The sequence below is a fragment of the Pseudophryne corroboree genome, chromosome 3 (assembly GCF_028390025.1).
Source record: "Pseudophryne corroboree isolate aPseCor3 chromosome 3, aPseCor3.hap2, whole genome shotgun sequence".
NCBI classification, from domain to species: Eukaryota; Metazoa; Chordata; class Amphibia; order Anura; family Myobatrachidae; genus Pseudophryne; species Pseudophryne corroboree.
In genome coordinates this window covers 686,576,496-686,589,195 of record NC_086446.1, presented here as the reverse complement: position 1 = coordinate 686,589,195, position 12,700 = coordinate 686,576,496, and the positions used below count along the sequence as shown (strand labels likewise).

Genomic DNA, 12,700 nt, shown 5'->3' with positions numbered 1-12,700 from the left:
CGAGCGAACAACTCGGAATGAGGGCCATTATGTTTCCATCAGACATTTCGAGAGCAGGGACCAGACCCAGAGGGCTTTTCTCAAAAAACCAGTCAGGCTTATTCTTTGTATTAATGTTCACGATTTCGTGCCTAAAATAAATAGAAACAGAAGTAAATCAGGGTTTTCATGCCAATGTACAGAAGCTTCTGTGCTGCTCTGATCCCATATAGCTGTATTTAATGTCCACTTCTACTATAACATATACAATAGATTCACGGGGTGATATAATAATAATGTATTTGTAAATGATATTGATAATTTCATAAAAACATGTTCCATTAGGAGGTGAAACCCAAGCGAGAGACTGCTTAAATGTGTACCAAAGTGGTGTGGGATACGCGCTTTCTTGATTTTACAGTATGTTTTAGACCTCCAGTAGAGCACTCTGTACAATACTTCCATAGCTGGAACAGAATAATGTATATTAGAGGGATACATATTTGTAGCGTAATTGTGTCTCACTTGTAGAGCGCCCAATCATATCCGACATTGAGACCCGTCTCTCTGTGTTAAAGGATCTAGAATGTTTATAGTGAAAGCAAGGTTATAGGTGGCTTGCAGTGTGTGCAAACACTGAGGAGTCAGCTCTCAGGTACAGATAACAGGAGTCAGGTGGAAGAGGGTTGGTCTATTTACTATACATGGGACACATAATGGATAAGAATTTGAACAGTAGAGATAAAGGACCTGTGAAGTTTTCTGAAGTACAAACATATGGATTCATAAACTCATTGCTTTCATCTAAAGCCTACTGTATTTGCAGCTAACTCCTTCCTAAGCTCTAAAGGGGGGTACACACAGAGAGATCCGTGTTTAAATTCTAAGCAATCTGACTAGATTGCTTAGATTTTAAGCATGGATCTCTCTGTGCGTATGCCCCACAGCAATAGCGATGCGCGGCCCCGCACAATCTAGCACATCACTCATTTCACCGCTGTGTGAAATGAGCACCCCTCCCCTCCACCCCCCCACACACCTCGCTCAGCACACGTCGCACTGTGCTGAGCGGGGGGAGAGATGTGTACTGAACGGTCTGCGATAGATCGCTCAGCACACATCTCTCCCCGTGTGCACTGCCCTTTAGTCCGCAATGGTCAGCCCATAATATATTACCACACAGGTTATAAATAAGACTGTTTAAAATAAACACAGGGTAAAGTAAAACCGTGATTGCTAAAGCTTTATTTATAAATAATAATCTTGGACTTCGTGAACGAGGTGCACGGAGAGATCAGTGCTTAAATTCTAAGCAATCTAACTAGATTTCTTAGAAATGAAGCACGGATCTCTCCGTGTGTATGCCCCATAGTGATAGCAATGTGCGGCTCAGCGCGTCGCCATCACCGGTACTAGATTGGCACAATCTAGTACATCGCTCACTTCACCGCTGTGTGAAGTGAGCTTCCCCCCCCCTCCGTCCCATCCCTCGCTCAGCTCACATCATGCTGAGCGGGGGGAGAGATGTGTGCCGAGAGGTTTGTGCTAGATCGCTCAGCACACATCTCCCCGTGTGTTCCCCCCTTAACATTACAGATGATCTTGACCCAACCCATAAATTCCTGGAAATGTGGTGATCCATCCTATGAACCGCTCCTTTTCATTGGTGTTGGTAACTTCCCCCCAACAGCTCAGTGCTCAAGATACTTGAGGACAATGTATCATAGACAGAGTGAAGAGCAGTGACGTATCTATAATGGTCCAGTGCACATGGGCCCTTAGGTCCAGAGGGGCCACACCGAACACCCTGCACTCATTTTTTCAATACTTTACTCTTCTGAGTCCCACGGCAGTGACAGTGACTCTGAGCACTATGTGGTGTTCAGGGCTCCAGGAAAATGGCAATTTTCCTGGCGTTTTGCGCATGCGCAGTAGGGAAAATGGAGACCAGTGCACCACCTAGTGCTCAGTGTCACTGCCACTACCTGCTAGAGAGGAGAAGGCCCATATGAACACTGCAGATGGGCACCCTCCTCTCTTAATACACCCCTGGTGGGGAGAAATGCAAAAAAATGTCAGGAGGGAAGTCACTGCATCTGACAGCTAACTGTTCAACTGCCAGGGCTGCAATTAGAATGCCAGCCCCTTGTAATCCACATTTAGGGCAGCTTTGGAGAAAGATAAAATTAAGAGAGATAAACTACCAGTCAATCGGCTTCTAACTGTCAATTATTTTTTTAACAGCCTGTAACATGGCAGTTAGAAGCTGATTGGCTGGTACTTCATCTTTCTCCATTTTTCCACTATGCAAGGTTTAGAACATCTCCCAAGACTTTCAGGGCCCTATCTACAAATGATGCTCCACTAAAGAGGGCATGGCCAAATCATCATGGGATGTGGATACACCTCTTAGGCAGGCTCGGAAGCCCCACAGATATGTATGGATCCTGGGGCTGTGTACCTGTCTCCCCCACGCACCCTCCAACACTTGATGGGCCTGACAATCTCAGAACCAGCGAGATACCAGCTGCACTGAAACTAGAGATATGCACTGAGTCTTGTCTTTGGTTCTAATTTCATTGCCGTGTTTTGGTTTCGGTTTTTGTTTTGCAAAACCACCCTCAAGTGTTTTGTTTCAGAATTCGGATTTAAAATCCAAATCTTGGGTTTTTAATTTCTTGAAAAAGGATAAAAACTTAAAAAATCCTGTAATTTTTGCAACCCAAAGCCCCAAAATTCGGATTTAAAATCAAAAATTCCGAAACGCAGGAAGATCCGAACCTGAACTTGGCTCGATTCGGATTGGCAAAATTTGGATTTTTTAAAAAACTGAAACGCCCATATCTAACTGAAACTCTTATCCAACAATGGCATTTGTAGATTTCCCATCTTTCAGCTTTCACTATCATGTTGCAAGATTACAATTGCTTCTAGAAAATGTAAAGGTGAAAACATGTAGACATACTATTTGAGGGTACCCTGGAAAAGATAGGTAGTTTATGGCTTACTTGATTCCCTTGGCAATGAGGGCAATCCTGACTCTCTGGGCATAGGGGCAGAATCTCATGCTGTAAAGTCGAATGACCCCTTCTGGTACTGGTCCCATGGCATCACTGCCTGAAATAAATTACTTTCATTCAGTATGCATATTACTCGCACATAGCAGAGGTCACATTTACCTGCAGTAAAAGGTCTTAATACCTATTTCAATTCCAGGTCATGCTGAGACTAAAATCGCTATTAAAGCAAGTAGAAGCAGTGTAAAGAGTGGAGAAGTGGACCAGTGAAGACGTTACCTACAACAACCTATCAGCTTTGAGGTAGCATTTGTCAAGTACATTCTATAAATGAAAACTAGAATCTGTTTTGTTGCTATGGACAAGTAGTAGCTGCAGTATTAGCTCCATTTTTTTAGGTGGTCCACAAGCATGGTGTCATATGATTGAGCAGTTATAGTTGTCTGATGAAGATTTGTGCTGTATACTGTAAACCTCTCACCATATGAATAGCTAGAAATTGCTGGGCACTGTAGCCAAACACCGAAATGGTTTCCAATATTATGAAAGAGAACCACTGGTCTTTGCAACCTCATCCTACACAAAAGGCTTGTCAAAAAGTCAAGCAGACAAGTTGTCATCCTAGAGCTGTGATAGACAGGAGGCTGGAATCCGAGCCCCCAGCGCTTTCTCACTTTATAATTAGAGATGAGCGCCTGAAATTTTTCGGGTTTTGTGTTTTGGTTTTGGGTTCGGTTCCGCGGCCGTGTTTTGGGTTCGACCGCGTTTTGGCAAAACCTCACCGAATTTTTTTTGTCGGATTCGGGTGTGTTTTGGATTCGGGTGTTTTTTTCAAAAAACCCTAAAAAACAGCTTAAATCATAGAATTTGGGGGTAATTTTGATCCCAAAGTATTATTAACCTCAAAAAACATAATTTACACTCATTTTCAGCCTATTCTGAACACATCACACCTCACAATATTATTTTTAGTCCTAAAATTTGCACCGAGGTCGCTGTGTGAGTAAGATAAGCGACCCTAGTGGCCGACACAAACACCGGGCCCATCTAGGAGTGGCACTGCAGTGTCACGCAGGATGTCCCTTCCAAAAAACCCTCCCCAAACAGCACATGACGCAAAGAAAAAAAGAGGCGCAATGAGGTAGCTGACTGTGTGAGAAAGATAAGCGACCCTAGTGGCCGACACAAACACCGGGCCCATCTAGGAGTGGCACTGCAGTGTCACGCAGGATGTCCCTTCCAAAAAACCCTCCCCAATCAGCACATGATGCAAAGAAAAAGAAAAGAAAAAAGAGGTGCAAGATGGAATTATCCTTGGGCCCTCCCACCCACCCTTATGTTGTATAAACAAAACAGGACATGCACACTTTAACCAACCCATCATTTCAGTGACAGGGTCTGCCACACGACTGTGACTGATATGACGGGTTGGTTTGGACCCCCCCCAAAAAAGAAGCAATTAATCTCTCCTTGCACAAACTGGCTCTACAGAGGCAAGATGTCCACCTCATCTTCACCCTCCGATATATCACCGTGTACATCCCCCTCCTCACAGATTATCAATTCGTCCCCACTGGAATCCACCATCTCAGCTCCCTGTGTACTTTGTGGAGGCAATTGCTGCTGGTCAATGTCTCCGCGGAGGAATTGATTATAATTCATTTTAATGAACATCATCTTCTCCACATTTTCTGGATGTAACCTCGTACGCCGATTGCTGACAAGGTGAGCGGCGGCACTAAACACTCTTTCGGAGTACACACTTGTGGGAGGGCAACTTAGGTAGAATAAAGCCAGTTTGTGCAAGGGCCTCCAAATTGCCTCTTTTTCCTGCCAGTATAAGTACGGACTGTGTGACGTGCCTACTTGGATGCGGTCACTCATATAATCCTCCACCATTCTATCAATGTTGAGAGAATCATATGCAGTGACAGTAGACGACATGTCCGTAATCGTTGTCAGGTCCTTCAGTCCGGACCAGATGTCAGCATCAGCAGTCGCTCCAGACTGCCCTGCATCACCGCCAGCGGGTGGGCTCGGAATTCTGAGCCTTTTCCTCGCACCCCCAGTTGCGGGAGAATGTGAAGGAGGAGATGTTGACAGGTCGCGTTCCGCTTGACTTGACAATTTTGTCACCAGCAGGTCTTTCAACCCCAGCAGACCTGTGTCTGCCGGAAAGAGAGATCCAAGGTAGGCTTTAAATCTAGGATCGAGCACGGTGGCCAAAATGTAGTGCTCTGATTTCAACAGATTGACCACCCGTGAATCCTTGTTAAGCGAATTAAGGGCTGCATCCACAAGTCCCACATGCCTAGCGGAATCGCTCCGTGTTAGCTCCTTCTTCAATGCCTCCAGCTTCTTCTGCAAAAGCCTGATGAGGGGAATGACCTGACTCAGGCTGGCAGTGTCTGAACTGACTTCACGTGTGGCAAGTTCAAAGGGCATCAGAACCTTGCACAACGTTGAAATCATTCTCCACTGCACTTGAGACAGGTGCATTTCATCTCCTATATCGTGCTCAATTGTATAGGCTTGAATGGCCTTTTGCTGCTCCTCCAACCTCTGAAGCATATAGAGGGTTGAATTCCACCTCGTTACCACTTCTTGCTTCAGATGATGGCAGGGCAGGTTCAGTAGTTTTTGGTGGTGCTCCAGTCTTCTGTACGTGGTGCCTGTACGCCGAAAGTGTCCCGCAATTTTTCTGGCCACCGACAGCATCTCTTGCACGCCCCTGTCGTTTTTTAAAAAATTCTGCACCACCAAATTCAAGGTATGTGCAAAACATGGGACGTGCTGGAATTTGCCCATATTTAATGCACACACAATATTGCTGGCGTTGTCCGATGCCACAAATCCACAGGAGAGTCCAATTGGGGTAAGCCATTCCGCGATGATCTTCCTCAGTTGCCGTAAGAGGTTTTCAGCTGTGTGCGTATTCTGGAAAGCGGTGATACAAAGCGTAGCCTGCCTAGGAAAGAGTTGGCGTTTGCGAGATGCTGCTACTGGTGCCGCCGCTGCTGTTCTTGCGGCGGGAGTCCATACATCTACCCAGTGGGCTGTCACAGTCATATAGTCCTGACCCTGCCCTGCTCCACTTGTCCACATGTCCGTGGTTAAGTGGACATTGGGTACAACTGCATTTTTTAGGACACTGGTGAGTCTTTTTCTGACGTCCGTGTACATTCTCGGTATCGCCTGCCTAGAGAAGTGGAACCTAGATGGTATTTGGTAACGGGGGCACACTGCCTCAATAAATTGTCTAGTTCCCTGTGAACTAACGGCGGATACCGGACGCACGTCTAACACCAACATAGTTGTCAAGGACTCAGTTATCCGCTTTGCAGTAGGATGACTGCTGTGATATTTCATCTTCCTCGCAAAGGACTGTTGAACAGTCAATTGCTTACTGGAAGTAGTACAAGTGGGCTTACGACTTCCCCTCTGGGATGACCATCGACTCCCAGCGGCAACAACAGCAGCGCCAGCAGCAGTAGGCGTTACACGCAAGGATGCATCGGAGGAATCACAGGCAGGAGAGGACTCGTCAGACTTGCCAGTGACATGGCCTGCAGGACTATTGGCATTCCTGGGGAAGGAGGAAATTGACACTGAGGGAGTTGGTGGGGTGGTTTGCGTGAGCTTGGTTACAAGAGGAAGGGATTTACTGGTCAGTGGACTGCTTCCGCTGTCACCCAAAGTTTTTGAACTTGTCACTGACTTATTATGAATGCGCTGCAGGTGACGTATAAGGGAGGATGTTCCGAGGTGGTTAACGTCCTTACCCCTACTTATTACAGCTTGACAAAGGGAACACACGGCTTGACACCTGTTGTCCGCATTTCTGGTGAAATACCTCCACACCGAAGAGCTGATTTTTTTGGTATTTTCACCTGGCATGTCAACGGCCATATTCCTCCCACGGACAACAGGTGTCTCCCCGGGTGCCTGACTTAAACAAACCACCTCACCATCAGAATCCTCCTGGTCAATTTCCTCCCCAGCGCCAGCAACACCCATATCCTCCTCATCCTGGTGTACTTCAACACTGACATCTTCAATCTGACTATCAGGAACTGGACTGCGGGTGCTCCTTCCAGCACTTGCAGGGGGCATGCAAATAGTGGAAGGCGCATGCTCTTCACGTCCAGTGTTGGGAAGGTCAGGCATCGCAAACGACACAATTGGACTCTCCTTGTGGATTTGGGATTTCAAAGAACGCACAGTTCTTTGCGGTGCTTTTGCCAGCTTGAGTCTTTTCAGTTTTCTAGCGAGAGGCTGAGTGCTTCCATCCTCATGTGAAGCTGAACCACTAGCCATGAACATAGGCCAGGGCCTCAGCCGTTCCTTGCCACTCCGTGTGGTAAATGGCATATTGGCAAGTTTACGCTTCTCCTCCGACAATTTTATTTTAGGTTTTGGAGTCCTTTTTTTTCTGATATTTGGTGTTTTGGATTTGACATGCTCTGTACTATGACATTGGGCATCGGCCTTGGCAGACGACGTTGCTGGCATTTCATCGTCTCGGCCATGACTAGTGGCAGCAGCTTCAGCACGAGGTGGAAGTGGATCTTGATCTTTCCCTAATTTTGGAACCTCAACTTTTTTGTTCTCCATATTTTATAGGCAGAACTAAAAGGCACCTCAGGTAAACAATGGAGATGGATGGATTGGATACTAGTATACAATTATGGACGGACTGCCACGGTTAGGTGGTATAAAAAAACCACGGTTAGGTGGTATATATTATAATAATAATACAATTATGGATGGACGGACTGCCTGCCGACTGCCGACACAGAGGTAGCCACAGCCGTGAACTACCGCACTGTACACTGGTTGATAAAGAGATAGTAGTATACTCGTAACAACTAGTATGACACTATGACGACGGTATAAAGAATGAAAAAAAAACCACGGTTAGGTGGTATATATTATAATAATAATACAATTATGGATGGACGGACTGCCTGCCGAGTGCCGACACAGAGGTAGCCACAGCCGTGAACTACCGCACTGTACACTGGTTGATAAAGAGATAGTAGTATACTCGTAACAACTAGTATGACACTATGACGGTATAAAGAATGAAAAAAAAACCACGGTTAGGTGGTATATATTATAATAATAATACAATTATGGATGGACGGACTGCCTGCCGACTGCCGACACAGAGGTAGCCACAGCCGTGAACTACCGCACTGTACACTGGTTGATAAAGAGATAGTAGTATACTCGTAACAACTAGTATGACACTATGACGACGGTATAAAGAAAGAAAAAAAAATACCACAGTTAGGTGGTATATATTATAATAATAATACAATTATGGATGGACGGACTGCCTGCCGACTGCCGACACAGAGGTAGCCACAGCCGTGAACTACCGCACTGTACACTGGTTGATAAAGAGATAGTAGTATACTCGTAACAACTAGTATGACACTATGACGGTATAAAGAATGAAAAAAAAACCACGGTTAGGTGGTATATATTATAATAATAATACAATTATGGATGGACGGACTGCCTGCCGACTGCCGACACAGAGGTAGCCACAGCCGTGAACTACCGCACTGTACACTGGTTGATAAAGAGATAGTAGTATACTCGTAACAACTAGTATGACACTATGACGACGGTATAAAGAAAGAAAAAAAAATACCACAGTTAGGTGGTATATATTATAATAATAATACAATTATGGATGGACGGACTGCCTGCCGACTGCCGACACAGAGGTAGCCACAGCCGTGAACTACCGCACTGTACACTGGTTGATAAAGAGATAGTAGTATACTCGTAACAACTAGTATGACACTATGACGACGGTATAAAGAATGAAAAAAAAACCACGGTTAGGTGGTATATATTATAATAATAATACAATTATGGATGGACGGACTGCCTGCCGACTGCCGACACAGAGGTAGCCACAGCCGTGAACTACCGCACTGTACACTGGTTGATAAAGAGATAGTAGTATACTCGTAACAACTAGTATGACACTATGACGACGGTATAAAGAAAGAAAAAAAAATACCACAGTTAGGTGGTATATATTATAATAATAATACAATTATGGATGGACGGACTGCCTGCCGACTGCCGACACAGAGGTAGCCACAGCCGTGAACTACCGCACTGTACACTGGTTGATAAAGAGATAGTAGTATACTCGTAACAACTAGTATGACACTATGACGACGGTATAAAGAAAGAAAAAAAAATACCACAGTTAGGTGGTATATATTATAATAATAATACAATTATGGATGGACGGACTGCCTGCCGACTGCCGACACAGAGGTAGCCACAGCCGTGAACTACCGCACTGTACACTGGTTGATAAAGAGATAGTAGTATACTCGTAACAACTAGTATGACACTATGACGACGGTATAAAGAATGAAAAAAAAACCACGGTTAGGTGGTATATATTATAATAATAATACAATTATGGATGGACGGACTGCCTGCCGACTGCCGACACAGAGGTAGCCACAGCCGTGAACTACCGCACTGTACACTGGTTGATAAAGAGATAGTAGTATACTCGTAACAACTAGTATGACACTATGACGGTATAAAGAATGAAAAAAAAACCACGGTTAGGTGGTATATATTATAATAATAATACAATTATGGATGGACGGACTGCCTGCCGACTGCCGACACAGAGGTAGCCACAGCCGTGAACTACCGCACTGTACACTGGTTGATAAAGAGATAGTAGTATACTCGTAACAACTAGTATGACACTATGACGACGGTATAAAGAAAGAAAAAAAAATACCACGGTTAGGTGGTATATATTGTAATACAATTATGGATGGACGGACTGCCTGCCGAGTTCCGACTGCCGACACAGAGGTAGCCACAGCCGTGAACTACCGCACTGTACTGTGTCTGCTGCTAATATAGACTGGTTGATAAAGAGATAGTATACAATACATACAACAATATACTACTATACTGGTGGTCAGGCACTGGTCACCACTAGTCACACTGGCAGTGGCACTCCTGCAGCAAAAGTGTGCACTGTTTAATTTTAAATTAATATAATATTATGTACTCCTGGGGGCTCCTGCTATAACAACCTGCAGTGCTCCCCAGTCTCCCCCACAATTATTATAAGCTTTGCCTTTTATACATTGATGTGCAGCACACTGGGCTGAGCTGAGTGCACACAGACTGAGTCACACTGTGTGACTGGCTGCTGCTGTGTATCGTTTTTTTTCAGGCAGAGAACGGATATAGCAGAGAACGGATATATTATATTAAAATAAATAAAAGTTAACTAACAACAACTGCACTGGTCACTGTGGTAAACTCTGTCTGACTCTGCACAATCTCTCTCTCTCTTCTAATCTAATTTCTAATGGAGAGGACGCCAGCCACGTCCTCTCCCTATCAATCTCAATGCACGTGTGAAAATGGCGGCGACGCGCGGCTCCTTATATAGAATCCGAGTCTCGCGAGAATCCGACAGCGTCATGATGACGTTCGGGCGCGCTCGGGTTAACCGAGCAAGGCGGGAGGATCCGAGTCTGCTCGGACCCGTAAAAAAAACATGAAGTTCGTGCGGGTTCGGTTTCAGAGAAACCGAACCCGCTCATCTCTATTTATAATCAGATTGTTTTGTTATAACTTGTAACACGAGTTTATAATGCATGCTGATATGTTACTACAGATAGGTATTACTTTCTCTCGATTAAATGTAGGATAATGTGCGCCCCATTTGAAGGTCAGAAAGTTACCAATGTGGCCTCTGAAGTGTATTAGATTTCCTCTCATTGCCCCAAAAGAGAATATAAAGAGCAAATGCTTTACAGTAATGACTTTATTGCTATTATATAAGTGATCAGAGAAGATAATTATTTAGCTGTGAAAACATCAGCATCTTGTTTACAATTCATTTCATACATTAACTTCTGGTTACTAAAAAGGTTCTGGACCTATGTTTGCTTTTTCATAAAAATTCTGTAGTATATAAATAAAACAAATTACGACTATCATGGTCACACAATTCTGTTGTAGAGTTTCTATGCATTTATTAAAAAAAAGCACAGAGAGTTAGCGCAGAGAGACAGGTGTGCTGTGTAATAGTTAAAGTCAGTGTGAGATTGCATATTTAGTGTCCTTGAAGCTACCCATAAACCTCATAAAGACAGTGACTTTCTGCGTCATGCTTCATATCATACCAATGTCCCTGGATCTCCATTCGCCATATCCTGATTCCATTTTACGGGGCCAATTTATTGATATTTATGAACATCAGCAGTGGTGGATTATACCTAACTGCTGTGGGGACTGTATTTGCAATCACAGAGATGAGGAACTGGGCAGCTATCTCCAAAATCTGCAACATTACCAACTTATTAAAAACCCCTGATGATCAAAAACATAGCAATCATTCTGAGGACAGCCGTGTTTAAAGGATTTACAGCAATTTTGGGTTTAATAAATATGTTCCTATATGAAGGTCTATTCATACACACAAGCTCAGCCCCACAGCCCTAACACACACTTACCCTTCCCCAAACTCCTCTGTGATCCGCTCATTTCTGGAGACTGTTACTGCCACCAACTAAGGATCCTGAGCTACAATAAAAGGCTTATAACACAGCAGTTCCCTGTATATATTACCTAGCCTGATATACCAGGGGAGGGCTATATGCTTAAAGCCAGCTTCCCTCAACCTATATAAGTAACTCTGCCTGTATCAGACCCCACCCCTACCAACTAATGATCAACCAGAAACAGTGTCACTTAAATATGACTGGCAAATATCTGCTCTATCTGATATGTAATTAATAGCATAACTATCTCACAGTAGTCAGGCAGCGACAAATACTGATTCCATTGTCTAAGTTGGTCCTGTTATGATGTTAAGAATCATCCTGTTAATGTATACAGCAGTTTAAAAAATTTAGATTTGTCCCTGGGAAAATCCCTGATATTCTGTGTCTACCAAATAGTCAGAACACAATCTATTTATTGTAGGCCTGTGGCGTAACTAGAGGGTGCAGGGGACGTGCTTGCCCCAACAGCCCAGCAAGCAACACCCTGCACCGTTAAGACATTTATATTCCTTTAATAGTCACCGCAGTTTCCGGGCAGTGGCCGGCACAGGGTGTGGATCACCGGGACTTTGCGGATCAAGACAGGCTGGCAGGGCTATTTATTGCCCGTGGAGCAGCCACCCCACAAGCAGCATCTGCTACACTTAAAGCACGCTCCGGATCCTCAATGGTGCCTCTGTTTACCACTGGGCACGGCAACCAACATACCCCCATGACAACCAGTAAGTATCTGGGATGCGATCAGAGGTGAGATCCCCGGGCAGCAATTAACCGGGCAGCCAGCTCCGCCTGCAAGAGCTCTGATGGTGCTACCCACAGCCTGTTACATGGACAGTCTTCAAGTAACTCCTCCTTCCCCTTGATGTGCTCGCTGAGCTCCTGGCAGTCACACACCAACTACCTCTACCCCATCTTCCACCTGTGGTGTGTGCTTCCAGCATCAACCTACCAGCTATCTCCCCTCACCCCATTCCCCCCTGATGTGGACTCCTGGCAGCAACCCATCAGCTACCCCCTTTTCCTCTCCCCATGTTGTGCGCCCTCTGTCTGGTTTGTAATTGGGGGCATGTGCGGACTCACAGTCCTGTGCATGCACGCAAATGAGCAATCTGGCATCAGCTG

The 12,700-nt window shown here is 44.8% G+C and overlaps 1 protein-coding gene across 1 annotated transcript in view; it reads right to left on the bottom strand.

Moving 5' to 3' along the window:
* Positions 1–11,561, bottom strand: part of LOC135056606 (glutathione S-transferase omega-1-like) — a 29,400-nt gene extending 17,839 nt beyond the window's left edge. Inside the window, exons 1-3 of the mRNA XM_063962005.1 lie at positions 11,528–11,561; positions 2,988–3,096; positions 13–131 (exon numbers count right to left, since the gene is read on the bottom strand). Of these exons, the coding sequence (XP_063818075.1) occupies positions 13–131; positions 2,988–3,096; positions 11,528–11,558 (259 nt within the window). The 5' untranslated portion in view covers positions 11,559–11,561. The remainder of the gene's footprint in view (positions 1–12; positions 132–2,987; positions 3,097–11,527) is intronic.
* Positions 11,562–12,700: the final 1,139 nt, after the last annotated feature.